Source organism: Drosophila innubila (genome assembly GCF_004354385.1).
Source record: "Drosophila innubila isolate TH190305 chromosome 2L unlocalized genomic scaffold, UK_Dinn_1.0 4_B_2L, whole genome shotgun sequence".
NCBI classification, from domain to species: domain Eukaryota; kingdom Metazoa; phylum Arthropoda; class Insecta; order Diptera; family Drosophilidae; genus Drosophila; species Drosophila innubila.
The window spans coordinates 18,366,519-18,382,933 of record NW_022995372.1 but is presented as its reverse complement, the minus strand read 5'-3'; the positions used below and the strand labels follow the sequence as shown (position 1 = coordinate 18,382,933).

At 37.9% G+C, this 16,415-nt stretch overlaps 3 protein-coding genes across 5 annotated transcripts; 1 reads left to right on the top strand and 2 right to left on the bottom strand.

Annotated features, from left to right (window-relative positions):
* Positions 1 to 10,769: 10,769 nt before the first annotated feature.
* Positions 10,770 to 12,407, bottom strand: LOC117781075 (intraflagellar transport protein 52 homolog). The gene is made up of 3 exons (XM_034617793.1): positions 12,238 to 12,407; positions 11,539 to 12,184; positions 10,770 to 11,473 (listed from the first exon to the last, which is right to left on the bottom strand). The coding sequence occupies exons 1-3, from the start codon at positions 12,348 to 12,350 to the stop codon at positions 10,928 to 10,930; spliced, it is 1,305 nt and encodes a 434-aa protein (XP_034473684.1). The 5' UTR covers positions 12,351 to 12,407; the 3' UTR covers positions 10,770 to 10,927.
* Positions 12,408 to 12,777: 370 nt separating this feature from the next.
* Positions 12,778 to 15,216, top strand: LOC117780303 (acyl-CoA-binding domain-containing protein 5). Of its 3 annotated transcripts, none has more exons than XM_034616766.1 (3): positions 12,778 to 12,996; positions 13,373 to 14,423; positions 15,018 to 15,216. In XM_034616766.1, exon 2 carries the CDS (start codon positions 13,415 to 13,417, stop codon positions 14,369 to 14,371), a length of 957 nt encoding a protein of 318 aa, XP_034472657.1. In that variant the 5' UTR covers positions 12,778 to 12,996; positions 13,373 to 13,414; the 3' UTR covers positions 14,372 to 14,423; positions 15,018 to 15,216. The 3 variants fall into 3 exon arrangements, with proteins under 3 accessions (XP_034472657.1, XP_034472656.1, XP_034472658.1); XM_034616765.1 differs by having other exon boundaries at positions 12,778 to 13,131; XM_034616767.1 differs by having other exon boundaries at positions 12,806 to 12,854.
* LOC117780304 (1-Cys peroxiredoxin) lies at positions 15,147 to 16,323 on the bottom strand. The gene is made up of 3 exons (XM_034616768.1): positions 16,023 to 16,323; positions 15,695 to 15,887; positions 15,147 to 15,635 (listed from the first exon to the last, which is right to left on the bottom strand). Exons 1-3 carry the CDS (start codon positions 16,294 to 16,296, stop codon positions 15,428 to 15,430), a joined length of 675 nt encoding a protein of 224 aa, XP_034472659.1. The 5' UTR covers positions 16,297 to 16,323; the 3' UTR covers positions 15,147 to 15,427.
* Positions 16,324 to 16,415: the final 92 nt, after the last annotated feature.

Below are 16,415 nucleotides of genomic sequence, written 5' to 3'. Positions count from 1 at the left end.
GAAAGACAAAACAACAACTCCCATACATGATGAAGCTTCATTTCACTCAACGTGATTGTTGTCTCGCTTCTTTGCCCTTTTGATGCGCACGCTCTCTTTCGCTCTCTGCCTGATGCGCTGAGCGCTTGAGTGAATTGTGGCTGTATGCGAATTGAGTTGAGTTGAATTGAGTGCAATGTTGTTGGTTTTAGGGCGGCGCCAGGACAGCTGCTAGTTTTGTTAGCAGGCTAGCAGAGCGTTAACGGCATTTGCAATTGAGCAGCGAGTGGGCAGCACTCAAAACTTACTGGAAGCGCTTTCGTTTCCATGAACGGGGCTTGCAGTTCCTTTCTTCATCAATTTTCGATGTTGTTAAGTTTTGTTTTCTCTTTTTTTTTAGATTTTTGATTCCCTTTGGTAGTACTCACTTAACCCAATTTGAAAACACTTGATTGGGCGCCAGGCAAGCTGTCCGTTCGCATTAGGCAACGATGACTGTGCCTGTACCCGGAGCATAGGGTTATGGACAGCTACCAAGCCGCTGGTCTTTAGCCCCAAACTAGAGAATCCAAATTTCGAATCTGAATCTGTTCCAGAACCAGGGCAACAGACTGTGCAATATCTTTAAACTGGCGTCTGGCGGACGGCGACCGGCGACGGTCAACTGGCGACGATCCCCAATGGCAAGTTATCCCTGCACGCTTCATCGCATCGCGACAGTTGTTAACGTGTTTAATTAGCCCTGCAAATTCAATGAATTGCGACAGTAACAGTTAGGCGAATACAACAACAAGAGCGCCAAGTCCCCAGACGATAATCAAATATTTGCACAGCCATTTTGAAATGCGGCTCCTGCAACCCTCGCAATCGACACAGGCGCATGCGTGGGACACCCCGAAAAAATACAAAAATAAAGCAATCAGACAACAACACGACAATAATCAAAATAGAATTGCGCTCAATAGAAAGAGAGTTTTTTATGTGGGCGTGCCCAACTCCTTGAATATAAACGACAATTGACTCGATTTTAATATTAAAAGCACTTTAAATTGGTTTACAATAGGCTGTAAACTTTTGCTTTAATGTTCTTTGAGAGTAAGCAACTGTTGAGAAACAGAGATCGAGAGAGAATAGATTATGAGAGAATGAAGCTTGGATGTGCTGAACTTACTGAGTGAGACTTATGTTAACTGAACACTGAACATGTCTCAAATGCTCGCTGCCTTTTACAGCCTTGGCTTTTATTATTAGTGACGGATTTCCGAGTCATTAGACAAAGTTATGCCTCGGACCACCGCGTCTGTTTAAGCTACTTAAACGCGCCGCCCGCCCACGCCCCATAAAAACAAAAAAACCTGATCAGAAATGGAGGGGGAGGGGGGCAATCTCAATCTGTTCTCAGTCTGAGCTTTGGGTACGTGACTTGCTCATGTCGCAATTGACAGGCGTCGGCTTAAGGCCTTAAACAGTTCAGCATTTAATAAAACAAATAAACATATAAATGCGTGAGATTGCCACAAAATGTGGCACATTAATTTGTTATTTTACCTTTTGTTCAACATATTAGGAGGAGCGAGAGAGAAGAAGGTACCCTCAGCATTGTGAACGTTTCACCCACGTCACTTAAACACAAATCAATAACTTTATTATCCAAAACAATAGCCCAAACTCAAACTCAAACCCTTAACTAAACCCAAACCCAAGTCCAAAACTCCTGAGCCATGTTTTACGAGCTGAAAAGCGTCTTGCTTAACTGCCTGGGACAATGAGCACCCGCTGGGCGCGTTAAAAATCGCTTCAGTTGAAGCTGATGCTGAAGCGGGAGTTGAGTTTGCAGCTGGATCTGCAGTTGGAGACGGAGATGGGCAAACAAAAGCGCAGGCTCCGTCTTCGTCTTCGTCTCCGTCTCCGACTTTGACTCCTACTCTGTTTACATTGGTCGAGCGCCGGGCGGTTATAATTTATGCCAACGGTTTTCTGAAGCGCCAGTTGACAGAAGAAGGAAACTAAAGAAGGGAAAAAGAAAGGGAAACCCAGCTGGCGATGGATCATATGCAGTAAATACAGCAATGAGTCAGTGGTTGACCTGGTCAAGCAAAGGGTTTTTCCAAGTCAATAGCAGAAAAACAATAGAGCAAAGACTCCCTTATTGAAAATATAGTTATTTCAGCTCACGTTCAGAATAATAAATAACATTATTATGTTAAAGAATGAACTTAACTAATAACTAAAATATACATTAAAGTACTTTATAGAAATTACTATCTAATAAAAACTACTGCATACTTTTGGGTGCTTGTATTGACTTAATTTTGAATAACTTTGGTTAGCTATTAACGCTCATCTACTTGTCTGATATCTTCATGCGATTCAGTGCGATAATATATAAGATTATAATATATAACATTAATAGATATCGTTAATTATCATAAAAAACGTATTATCTTAAAATCTGTGGGTGTGGTGGTTTTTCGCGATAGGCGGTGGCGGATGGGAAAGGGGTCAAAAAATTTAAAACAATCTTTAAATGCGAGAGTCTGTAGAAGTCTGCGTGCCAAATTTGGTTGCTCTATCTCTTATTGTCTCTAAAATCTAGGAGCTCACACAGATAGACGGACGGAGCTATATCGACTCGGCTGTTGATGCTTATCAAGAATATATATACTTTATTGGGTCAGAGATGCCTCTTTCTCACTGTTACATACATTCCAAAGAACAAAATATACCCTTTTAATTATTTTTTAAGTAACGGGTATACAAATAATTCCGAAAATGTGTATATCCCTTAAATAAAACATATTTAAACATATATCGTATTATGACAGTTCTACTTCTTTCATCCTTTTGCCTTAAGATTTTCTTTGCTTTCAAATTTCGCTTCAACTCTTTGCCCGTTTTGCCCTAAGAAAACCCCATGTTAATCCCCTAGCGATACCGCCCGCAGTCAACTTATCACATTTAAGTTTATTGACTTTTGTAAATGTATTTGGCTGATGTTTCTTTTTTTCTGTTGTTGTTTAGCTGCTGGCACTGTAAACGGCGCCAGATTTCGAGACAGTCACCAACTCCATGCCTGTCCAGGCATATACACAAGTCGTTTTTATTTGATAGGGTCAAGTGTCGGGCAGTAGAAAAGCAAATCAACAACAAGAACAACAAGAAAAAATAGCAAATTACACACATGAATGTAAATAAATGTCTGGGACGTCAAAAACCAAAAAAAAATATATATATATAAAAAAAAACACTGACAAATCGTAGGGTCAAGGCATTGATTGATTAGCATAGAACCTTCTAATTGATGGCATCTGTCTAAAATTAGCTGGTATCAAAATGCTTAAAGATGCTGAGAATGACATTTTAAAAGGCTGATGGTATTATTATTACTTTGTTATAATTTTTAAACTTTATATCTAGTATAGTTACTGGTATTTATTCTTATTTATCTGATTGCGATGTTTTGGACTTTCCACAATCCTAGCAAATGTTGGATCAAACCACAGTTTTAAAGCATTCTGTCAGTGTTTTATTTTCATTAAATTTAATTTATTTTAATTCTTTAATTTAAAATGATTTTATTTTATATTTTGGCGATTGCTTCTTGTTACGCTAGATAAATAACTGCGTATTGTTAAAGACTAGGAATATCAGAATATTACTCTCATCTCACTAAACAAAATAAAGTTAAAACATGCTTGAAAAAGATTACTTAAATTACAAATGCCAAATATTCTACTTTTTTGAAATTCTTTTTTTGGTATGCGGTACTAAAGTTAAATGTAGGACCTAGAGAAAGTACCCACATATCGTATAAACTTTGACTATCAAATGCCGTTAGAAACTTTGACAGCAAATGCCACTGTTATGACCAATTTCAATTTCGAATCCAATTCCAGGTCGCATACCAAGTCATCGTTTAGATTTAGCGATTATACTTGTTTAATGAGCTGCTCCCCTTATCCCCTTAGCCAGTCGTGAATCTCGACAGATCCAAGTGCTCATCACGATGGAGGCTCATCAGTGTCAAGGTTCTTGGCACGTGTAAACGACACCCAAATTAGAGACAGATTATTTTATTATACCAAATGTCTGTCACTTTGTCTATCTCACTGAGGCAAAAGTGTTTCCATCTCAGATGGCTGAGGTGTTCCAAGAAATGAGTTAAGCTCCAGAGTTGGTATGGAGTGTCAGCTACCTTCTCGGTTGACTGGTCATTTGATAAGCGGACGCGCCCTTATCACAGCTAAATCGCAATCCCGAGAGGGTAATTCAGAGTTAGACTGAGGTAGGGGGGATTGGAGAGACATTGTCATGTAAATGTCGCGCTGCTAGCCAAAATCAATTTGAAACTTGGCGCCAGTTTAATGAGGCACAAGCCAAAAGCGCAGCATGCGCCGCAGTCTCCGATCTCAGTTGGACCCCAGAGAGCTCAGTTAATTAAGTTATAAAAATTATATTTTATGCATACGATTTGCATTTTTATTAGCGTCAAATGTAACATGCGGCGCATTGATTTATTGCCTTCCTCCCTGACAATCCTCCCTCCTCTATTAACCCACATATGAACTTCGTAGTTATTCTGTAGGCGTTCCTAAACTATGAAAAACTGACAAATGATCAGGTGTGACTTATGACATTTTCAAACACGTCGATCTATGTGTGGTATGAGATTCCATATTTTAATTTTATTTTTATTTTTTGGGACTGCAACAAGCAAATCATCTCACAAATCTACAGTTTCAAATATTCTTATTTTTTGTACTTTTTTCGTTGAGATTCACAATTCCTTTCTTGGTGCAGCAAAACCATAAAACCGCAAGATCAGCAACGTATCAACCTGGAAACAACAACCACAAATTTTTTTTACATAGAAAACACCATAAAACGCTGAAATAACGGAGCCTTTAGAAGATACTCTGCACTAGTTGATAACCTCAGAAACTCGAGTCAAAATTGAAGTTTAAAAGCAAAAACAGAAAATCTACTCAAAAGCTGTGTTAACAGAATTGGACACTTAAGCTAAGCTAGACATAAGAAATTAAAAATATTTGGTGAAAATATAAATAAAAAAATATAAAAGAGGATACTTAAAGTGTAGCAATTATGTCAATCACATTCGCAAGGTCTCTTTTATTGAAGCATTTTTTTGTAGCCCAATTTAATTCAATCCGTATCATAATCCATTTCTAAGAAATTAAAAGCAAAACTAGATAGCATTTAAAAACAATAAGACTTATAAACAAACTTTGTTCTTAAGATTGTATTTTATGTTTTGAAATTTAAAGGCATTTTCTTTCGCAATCAGATTTTATGCTAAAGATTTGACTGAAGAAACGTTCAACTTTGGTATTTAATCTTGGGAAATTGATACAATGGATTTATAAAAAATAAAAAATAATACCATAATGTCTTGTATTTGTATGTTAAAATTGCTGTTCTTAAATGAAATATGTATTTAAAAAGAGAATTCTTTTTATCATAAAACGGTCTTTTTATTTTTTCTTTTTTTTGTTAAATTTGATAATATAAATGTAGCATAGCAGTGTAATATGAACTTTTTGAAACCTTTTTTACAGAAGTCGCAAACACCTATGCATAGTGTTAGTGCCTCATTCTGTGGCAGAGTCACAAGAACAACAACATTGTTGCCGATTGCTTGACTGGTTTGATCGCTCGGAAAGCGTCACAAAAGCGCTTTTTTCTCATTTTTATATAAATTTTTTATATCTTTTGTTGTTGCTGTTATTTGTGCTCTCGCTAGATTTCTTTACAATTCTTCTTTATTTGCTGCATGTTTTGACATTTTTATAGCTTCAGCAACAAGCGTTGACGATATTGCGCATTTCTGCTTTAATGCTTTGTTGCACACCGCAAGAGCGAAAGAGATGGCACGGGAGTAAGCAACTTTCAAAATGGCGTCACGCTACTTAAAGAAACTTTTTGACATTCATATGTCAAAATTGATGGCACGGCACGAAACAACACGACACGACACGACACGAATTGGCAACGAATTGGACCGTCTGCTGCTCGTGCCTTGCGTGCTTATCGGGCCAACACGTTTTGTATTTAAACGTTTCGCAGCTTCCCATTTTAGGGAATCCTGCTGCTGCTGTTGCCTGGGATGGAACACCCATTTAACAAGTCAGTTGCGACGTACAAAACCATAAATATTGCCAATTTAACAGAGTCAACAGTATGGCACTCGACGGCCACGTTGACTGCAACGGCAACGGCGACGGCGACAGCGACGCTGACTGCGAATCGGGTCCATAATACACCTTGTCGTACACGATGCTTATCTCTTGGAATTTCTTGTGCGTGTTGCCGTGCCAAAAAACAAAAGCAACACCATTGGCTCATTTTGACCATTATCGAACTTAATGATACTCTTTTTTCAAAAATTTTAAAAGAAAAGACGTGATTGAAAAAATAGTTCATTTTGTGTGCCTATCTCGGTTTACAAAAATGTTGGAAAAAACATTTCTTAAAAAAATTATTACATTTTATCAGATCGATCTATATTTAAATTCTATTGGTAAACTATATTGGTAAACTATATTCTAACTTGGTAAACTATAGTTCAATGTTTATAACTCATACAAAATACATTTTGAACTTATTGCGTTTTTTTTTTACTATCCCCAATGCTCGCAAAAATAAAATTTCTAATATCCCAAGTCATTTTAATAATTAACTTAAAATATAATTTCATATTTTTAAGAAAAACAAATTTTTATATTTTTATCTTTACACTGTAAAGTTTACAGCAAGAAAAATATACATGTCAGAACGAGTTCTTATGATTTACATTTAGAAATCACTAATAATTATCAGTTATATCCAGAAAGCTATATTTTTCTTGTCAAATGTTAGGGTATAACAAGTAAACTTATAAGTATTCTCAGTTCAATTAAAAAATATTTCTCTTAGTGTTTCTGTTTCCTGTATTTTTCAATATACCCGTTTTACCTTTATTTGCTTGCAGGGTATTTAAATGCTAAAGCCCGGCCAGAAGCTGTCGCCCCATGTACGTTCCCTGGTAACTCAGAAGGGAAACGGGCTTGGAACGTGCGTGAAAAATTAGCCGTGGAAATGCATGTTGTGCTTGTTGTTGTATATTTGTTGTTGTTGTTGTTGTTGTTGCTGTTGTGGCCTGTCGCCATTTCTCGTGCTGCAGCTAATAAGCGCAACATGCTCATAAAATTTCGAAAGCAGCCACAGTCTGATTTTATTTCATTTTAAATTGTACACGCGCTTTAAAATACAATATTTTTATTTTGGGAGGTTCGACTGCAACATCTCAACATCAACATTAAATGGCAGCTTCAACTTCAGCTATAAACTGGAACCTGATGTTGATCTTGCTGCATGCTTTGCATTTACATGCAACATTAGAGCTTGTTGTACAACGCGACCTTATGACAAATTGTCAACAATGGCAAAAGAATAAAAGACAAGCTTTCTATTTCAATAATGACATCCCAAATCTTCTCATAACCATGAAAATCAAAATCAACAATCACAAAAACATTTGACAACTAAGCGTGCTAGAGACAGAGAAAGGGAGAGAGAGAGAGAGAGAGAGAGAGAGGGAGACGCGGGTCAACAGCTTAGATTAACCCTTTAGGTTTATTTATTGAATGAAATTTTAGTTAAAGATAGCTTATTTCTGTTATATCTGAGTTCAATTAAATTCAATTTTTTTTAAATCTGACACTATATCTATATGTAATCAGCTTAGATTTTAAATCCATAAAAGAAAGCTGATTTTTTTTTTTTTTTCATTTAAAGTTTTTGACCTAAATAAAATAAAGCTTGTTTATTTCTGATATATATAGTTTTTTTTTATGTTAAAACCTATTTAATATCTAAACTGCTTGCATACAACTTTAACTCAAAATGCATATTTCAACCCGTTACATACACATGGGTTAAATCAAATCTCTTGTCTCTAAAACTCACACTCTAAACCTTTTACCTGCTAATTGATTGTTACATTCCTTTCCACTGTGTGTGTGTGTTATTCTGTCTCTTTCACTCCTTATGTTATTGTTATTTGATGCAGACGTGTTCTTTTTTATACTGTCCATTTTTTGACAATGAAAATTATTGTGATGTCGCACGTTTTGGTCGTGTAATTTAATTAAAATGATGTCGCCAGAGACCCGCATCAACGGGCCAACTTCGACCACCTCCACGGCACGCTTTCCATGAGGGTTTTCCCGGAATTTCCAGTACAGGTGACAAATGTCCAATGTTCTCTGGCAGTAACTGTATAAATTATGCAGCACTTAATAGATTGGTTGTGGGGGGGGGGAGTGAAAGTAGATCGGAGAGAGGGTTGTGAAGTGAACAATCACAGCTGCTAAAAGGATGCCACTAAAAGTCAAACAAACCTCTTGACTTCGATGATATTTGCACGGCGAGCAAGAGACCGAGCAGAGCAAAAGGACGAGCCAGGACTCTGCAGGGCGGAAGTGCAGCAACAACAACAAGGAAAAGAACAACAACAGTAACAACAAACACAGCTGTTATTAGTTCTGTGTTATAAACAAAACTGTGAAATGCTCTACGACATGAACAAATGAAGTTCTTTCTTTGTTCTCTGTTCCGTTTAAAGAGAAGCAAACATTTTTGTTGGGTGCTGAGGAAGGGTATATGTGGGGGGAGGTAGGGGGAAAAACTTGTGCGGCTTCTGTTGAGCCTGTGAACCTGTTTGGCTTATTGAAACCATGAATGAACGACTTGGACAACGTTGAATGTGGACAGCATTGTCACTGTCAATATAGAAATGCACTCAAGGTAACTTCCTACTTGCCACAGATCGGATTTCAACATAACCTCTTTTACTTTTTTACTTGCAGATTATTGCCCCCCACACACAAGCACACACACAAACACAAATACATACATATCGTCTTGTCCCATCCCTAACGACTTTTAGTGGTCAACAGCGTAAACAAAATGGCGACAGTTGCCAGTGGTAAACAACGGTTGTGGGAATTTTCAATATTGATTGATTGACCAGAGTCGGAGAGCGACAGACAGATGGCAATGCTTTCCATAATATACTCAAACAACTAATTAACTCAGAATTTCAGTCTAATTCCAAGAACTTTTATGTTTTCTATAAAAAGCCATACTAATTTATTTTGAACAACTAAATTATACATACTTAATTTATTAATTTTGATATGATTGGTTTCTTTCGAGTTCTTTTCAATCCTAAGAAACTAAATTTAAATTTAAATATCTATGTATAAATAAGGTTTCTTAAAATCGCTGTTCAAATTGTTTCTTAAACAACCTGCGAGTTAGTTAATCGATCGTGATGAAATTTAAGACAAATTTTATATACTACTGATATTGGTATACTCGTAGTCATGAAATTCGGTTTTTTATTAGAGACTTTTTCTAGTTTAATATTAAACTTTAGTCAATTTTTTATTTATTCACTTTTATCTTTATTTGATCTTTCGTAAAATAAATGTAAACTGTATTATTTTTTTGTTGGTCGAGGACTTTTATGGAATAAACGACTTTAATGAGCTTTTATATCGTGAGTTTTATTTACAAAATTGTGAACAAATTTTGCTTTTAAAATTTTATAATATTTTTTGTCTCGTCTGTTTATAAAAGTGTCAATGAGTACTAGATTTTATGTTGTATATTTACGGCAGCAATCACAATGTTATGTTAAATTTAACATAAACCTGAATAAAAGTTAATTTTTGAAGGATCCTCAGGTGACAGACTGACTCCAGCTGCTTGTAAGCTCCAGAGAATTTAGGTTAACAGTTGTTTTCTTTAGTGCTTCTCCTCTCACTTCTCGCTTCACTCTCCACATAAACAGAGTGATAAAATTAAAAAGAAATTTACTGGCGTCAGTTGTGGCATCTTTTTTTTTTTACAGGATATTCGGGCAGGCTGTTGACTTTTTATTTTTTAATGTTGCAACTCCCCGGGGCGTCGAGATGCGATTGATGACAGCATTTGTTGTGACAAGCATTAACTAGCGGTTTCACACTGCACTCCCTTCCCATTCGTAGCTCCCCTCGACCCCAAATACACAATTAGTTGACGTTTTGCGGCCCCTTAAAATGAGAACAAATTGATGACACCCAAAACTCAGCATCCCCAGGAGAATGGCTGCCTATTCTCCTGCAACTAAGAGGGAAAATATGTATTATTAAAATAATATAATTGTGTGAAACGCATTTAAAATAAACAATCTTTGGCTATAAATTTTCGTATGCATATAACTTTATTTCCCACAGGTTTAATGTTACCAACAACATTTTATGCACCTTCGGTGTAATTGAAGCAATGTTTTCAACAAATTCAAGTGTCGGGAGTAAGGAGTCGGGAATCGGGAAAATGCCGGCCATGTTTGAATCCGAGTCGGCAACATGTTTACATAAAACGGACTTGGTTTACATTCAGCTCAAAAACCGTCTAAAATTTGCTGATTTTGCCAAAAAAAAAAGAAAAAAAATGGAAACAAATAAATACAGCCGAGCTCTCGACTGTGGAATACCATTACAGATTTTAGCTTCACTATTTAATATATTGTATACATTAATTTTAAAGTGCAATAGTATACATATTATAGCATTCTTTATTTCCATTAAAAATATTCAGCAATTTTTTTTTTGTTTTTCGATTATTATAATAACTTTATTTTGTTTTTCCATTATTACAATAACTATTGAATTATTTTTTTTTACATATTGTATGCCATATTGTGTAAAAAATTTAATTTTATTATTATATCAAACATTTTTAACTTAGATGAAGAAATAAAGACAAATTCCCAAATTTATTAAAAAATAAAATAAAATATCTTCATTTTACCCTTTTACTCTAATAGTGACGGGTATAAAAATGAGTTGAAATAGCTAGAGAGGAATGCGCCGCGTTCGCTGGAAATTGGATCAGCTGTTGTCTAGTCCTCGGCATAGGGCGTATAGCTGCTTATTTGTCGTGCCACAATATTGAGTATTTCGCGAGCCGGCAGATCTTGTTGGTCCCGAACAATTGCCGTAATGCGAGCACACTCCTTCACATAGTTCTCCAGTTCGCGCTGGTTGAGTCCACGTCTTGCCGGCTCCTTAGACTGCACCGCCTGCAGGCACTGTCCGGTAATATGGGCCAGCTGCGATCGAGCCGGACTGAAGGTCTCGTCCAAATCATAGAGCTCTAACGGCGGTGCCGGTGGCTCGGAGAAAATGGGAGGGAACGTGGCCAATTGCAGCGGAGGTAAGGGTATCTCAAATTGTGGCTTAATAATCCGCAATGGTTCGAAGTTAACATGCAACTGCTCATAGGTATCAATGACATCCTTGAGCAATCGATTGCTCAACGAGCACAGCGTCATGTCAAACATTTGCTTGAAATCCGCCGGCATTTCGGTGCCAATGGAGTCAACCAAACAGGCCTTGGGCATGTCGGCGAGAAAAGCCAAGTCTGTGAAATGTTTGTTGTCGTTTAGCTGCAAATAAATAAATAATTTAATAAATATACTTTAGCACTTTTAGCACTGATATTATTCCTTACCTCCACATCATTAAAGTCCAAGTGAGTGTAGCTAATTTGACTTGTGCCCAACAACTGTAGCATATACTCGAGCATGGCATCATTAGTCTTATCCTGTAAATACTTGTCATGCCAAATGTAGCCGGATCCCAAGGCCAATATCTTGCCACCCTTGACATTGCTATAGTAACCAGCCAGTGGTCTATTGAAAGGATAGACAACCGGACCTGTTGTCAACAGCACATTGGCGGGCTCAGAGACATTTAAGGTGGCACCGTATGGATACTGAAAGTGAATCTTGTACTTCTCATCACTGAAATCGTAATCAACCTTTTCAATGTCCCGTTTGAGCAGATGTTGCCACATGGATTCACAAACAACGCCTCCTCCCACAATGCACTCCTTGGGATGGAAATTCTTGTAGTAATGCGGCCGGACAACATTATCGTTGTTTATATAGATGCCATACTGCTCGAGAAAGAAATTCACGTTGGTATTGAACTCCTGCTCGCCGCCCTCGCCCAATAGAACTAGCAGACTGCCGCCCCACTGATCCACGTACTCCTTCAGCACCTCAAACTCTTCCTCAGTGAAACGATCTTGCGGTCCCGCCAGCACAAAGATCTTAGTGCGTGCCAAGCGCTCATGATTCAGCTCACAATCGCTCCTACAAAATGAAGTAGTTCATTTCCAATTACACGACTTTCCAATTACACTTACTGTTCCACAGTCCAATGGGCCTTAAGCTTGCGATGCAACATCTTGTAATTGTCCGTAATTTGAAAGCGTTCATTTTTTGAAATATCAAAGCAAATAATTGGCTTATTGTTCATTTTGCAATTGTGTTTTTATTTGGCTTTTTGTTAAACTGTGCGGTTGCCAAGGAAACTAGAGGCAAAACATTTCAGAGCTGCATACTCTGAATTACTTGTATTCTTTTAGGGGTAACTGTCTGCTTCAAGTTCACTTAAATAATTATTTTGAATTTAATGCAATATTTAAACATATTTGAATTTTAAAAACTTTCAGGTTTTGAATAAAGCGCCACAAAGCCGATACACCTATTTTGACGTGTCATCGATGCTCGAAAATTATTCGACTATCTAGTGGTCAGCTCAGCAGCTATCGACATATCGTATGAACTTGGTATATAAATATCGATATGGACATTGCATACATCAATAAATATTGCTCTTATCGATATACCGATGAGCAATCGCCACTCTCACACAGATTCATTTACATATTTACACATAGTATGTTTATTTTTATTGCAAAACAAATTAAGAGCAGCACAACAACGACCGCTGATAGATGTTCGCATTAATAATTCCGAAGTAATGATGATAGCTTGTCGTTATCACTAATCGTTGCATTTTGTGTATACACAACGGAAACAGCAGTTTGATATTGATCTTCGACTTTTCAGAACTCTCACTCGAACTTTGTCATCTTTTCACACAACGCCATATAGTACATGTATGTAAATGTACTTGCCAGCCAGCTAAACAGTGAATGTGTATCAATAGCATTAAATAAAGTGCAAGAACACTGCCAGAAATAAAGAGACAGCATCATTTTGGGTGTCTGCACTTGCACAAGCTAATTAATTAGGTAATTTGTAAACTGCTTGCGACAGCATCAACGCCATTCACCAATGAACCAATGGCGTGAACACTGTTGAATGTCTACATACATACATATACAAAATACATACATACATACATATATATGTAAGTGATTATCGCGGGTAAAGTGGATTCCAAGTGCTCGGCGATAATCATTGGACCTTAGTCGCTGTATCTAATCGAAATTTAATTTAATGACTTAACTAAGTTCCATTTTGCATTTACAGCAGCCAATAACAAAAACAGCATTAGGAACAATAACAGAAGCAATGGCCGGCATTGAGGAACGTTTCCAGGCTGCTGTCAACGTGATCAAGGGACTGCCCAAAAATGGACCCTATCAGCCCAGCAACAGCATGATGCTCAAGTTCTATGGCCTCTTTAAGCAGGCATCGGAGGGCGGTTGTGTGCAGAATAAGCCTTCCTTTTGGGATGTGGTTGGCCGAGCTAAATGGGAGGCATGGAATAAGAATCGGCATTTGACCAAGGAGCAGGCCATGCAACGCTATGTGGAGGGTCTGCAGGAGATCATTGAGACAATGTCGTTTACCGAGAATGTTCAAAACTTTGTGGGCAGCCTTGATGGTCTGAGCAACATTAATTTGGATGAACTGGAACTGATATCGCCAGGCATGAAGGAGTTGGCTGAATCGCATCCCAACTCTCCATTTCATTCGCGCACAAATAGTCCTCAGCATGGATCCAGTTCGAATAACTTGACGGATACGCCAGTAACTGCGACAGCGACAGCAACGGAGGGATTAACTAATGGCCACATAACGACGCCCCTGACCAATGGCTATGCAACCAAGACGAGCAACGGATATGCAACTCATGATTCGAGCATTAACAACAACAATTACACAAACAACAGCAGCGTGGCCATTGTGGAGCCATCCGATGATGAGTATGATGATCCCTACGACACAATGCTGCCACAGGAGCTCACACAGGCGATTACCCACAATACAGATCTGTTGCGGCAAATCCAGAGCACAATTTCTAGTATGAACAACGATATGGCTGCAGTGCAGCAACGTGTGCGCAGCGTGGAGCAATCGCTGCTGGAGCTGCGCAATGCACAAAAGTCACGACCGCCGAGTGGACGACAGCAGCCTGTCTGGTGGCCATTCAAGGATATATCGCCACTCTGGTTCGCCGTTCTGGTGCTTTGGCCTTTCCTGGTGCGACGAGTTGCGCGATTGGTGGAAAGCAGACGCCGCTGACATCGCACAGCTTTAGGCTTTAGATTAGCTTAATTGGTATGGTAGTTAAATTGTAAGTAACTCTCACTAAATCTCAACAAGAAAGAAAACATTTTCTTTGGCTCGCCAAACATTTAATACCCTTGTAGAGACCTCCGCTTTCTATTAATTTTTCCTTTTTATTATTATTATTTTATTATTTTGTTTCCGGCTTATTTCAGAAAACGATTTTAGAAAAATGTACCCATTAAGTATGTATAAGACAATACCTGAATACATAATATTTCAGAATAGTTGAGTTTTGTACCGATTGTTCCAATAGTAGCTATTTAATATTGTGTTCTCCACTCCCACTTATGTTCTGCTTGTAGCTAAAATAGGGACCTATACTAAGTTTAATCAAGATTGCTTTCAATTGGGTTGGTTATACAGTTCGTCACAAAATTATAATACCCTCTGCAAGCGAATAGTGAAACTAGAATCAAGTGACAGTGAAAAATAAAATTAATGCAAGCTTTGATTAAGATTAATTAAACGTCAGTCAAAGCGAAATTCCCAGACTGCAATTAAACTCAATTATAGTTTGTAGAAATGGAAATCTGTTTTCAAGTTGATATTTTTTTACTGTCAATATATCACATGATTTTAATCCTCCAACTGCTTTCAGATACTCTTGGTTATGGGTACGAGCTTTGTCTGGCTTGCTTCGATCCTCGAATGCGTTCTACAGAGATTGGCCTTATCTTTAGTTTCTTACGGTTATCCAGTTGCAATATGTATCGTTTAAAAATGGATCTATGTTTATGTTTTTGTATATTTATGTTGTAGTAACAAAAATCATAAGCACATAAGCTATTTGTACCACATTCCCCCATCTACATTTCTTAGCTTATAAGATAAAAGTTTAGTGCATTTCGCCGGTTCTGGGAACGCTTTTGCTTTGATCCTAAGCGTCGCCTGATTGTCAAGCAAATGTCGCAATCGGTTGTAACACAGCTCATTTGTTATTAATTATAATTTTGTAATAAAATCATGCAAAATGAATACAAATCACAATTCAGCTGTCCTGGAATCATTCTAGTCTCTTGGCTGTGCGGTTATACGCAAATAGCCTTTGCCCGATGGCACTTCGATTGTCTCAATCCCGTCCGGGAAAAGCTTTGGAACATCGGCTGCTTGAACTGTTGGCAGCACCATGCACTGACCGCCCTGTTTCCAGTCAGCGGGCGTGGCCACGCTCTTGGTCTGTGTAAGCTTCAGTGAGTCAATAACACGCAGAATTTCACTGCAATTATAAAGAATCAGTTAGCACAAATTCACTTAAAGTTAAATTATGCAACTCACTCGAAATTGCGACCCGTTGTGGCTGGATATAAAATTGAAAGACGCAGCTTCTTCTTGTCATCGATGACAAAGACGGCGCGACAGGTTAGGGGAATACCCTCGGCAGTCAGCTCATCCTTGTCCAGCATATTGAGCTTCAGGGCCAACTCGCGCTTATCATCCGCAATGATTGGATAATCGAAGCTTGGCAGCTCTGTGTGGTGAAACAATATAACGAGACTAATTTTAGACACGTCGAAGATTTGGTACCCTTGCAAAACTCTTCATTTAATATCTGACCGATTGTTTATATGACAACTATATAATAAAGTGCATGTCAAAAACTTACTGGCATAGCTCTTAATGTCCTCAATCCAGCCCTTGTGGGATTCCACGGTGTCACAAGACAACGCAATTGGCTTCACGCCACGCTTTTCAAAGTCCGGCATTAATTGTGCAACCCGAGAAAGCTCCGTGGTGCACACTGGAGTGTAATCTGCCGGGTGAGAAAAGAGAATGGCCCATTTGTCGCCCATCCAATTATAAAAGTCTATTTTTCCCTCATTTGTCTGAGCTTCGAAATTAGGAAATTGATCACCAATATTAATAGCTTTGCCCGACATTTCGAAGAAAAGTTTATGATGAAATATTTTTAAATGTAATTGTATCGAAGTGTTGCCACTCCAGTAAAAAATTTTCGATCTTGTTACTCAAAAAAAATAAGTACATTTCCGTAAAAAGG

Bases quoted from the DNA above. Each gene is read 5' to 3' on its own strand.
- LOC117781075 (XM_034617793.1), bottom strand. From the start codon at position 12,350: ATGAACAATAAGCCAATTATTTGCTTTGATATTTCAAAAAATGAACGC. The intron at 12,185-12,237 runs GTAAGTGTAATT...TTCATTTTGTAG, and splicing joins GCCCATTGGACTGTGGAACA to GAGCGATTGTGAGCTGAATC. The intron at 11,474-11,538 runs GTAAGGAATAAT...ATTTATTTGCAG, and splicing joins TGGACTTTAATGATGTGGAG to CTAAACGACAACAAACATTT.
- LOC117780303 (XM_034616766.1), top strand. From the start codon at position 13,415: ATGGCCGGCATTGAGGAACGTTTCCAGGCTGCTGTCAACGTGATCAAG.
- LOC117780304 (XM_034616768.1), bottom strand. From the start codon at position 16,296: ATGTCGGGCAAAGCTATTAATATTGGTGATCAATTTCCTAATTTCGAA. The intron at 15,888-16,022 runs GTAAGTTTTTGA...TTCACCACACAG, and splicing joins GGACATTAAGAGCTATGCCA to AGCTGCCAAGCTTCGATTAT. The intron at 15,636-15,694 runs GTGAGTTGCATA...TTATAATTGCAG, and splicing joins ACAACGGGTCGCAATTTCGA to TGAAATTCTGCGTGTTATTG.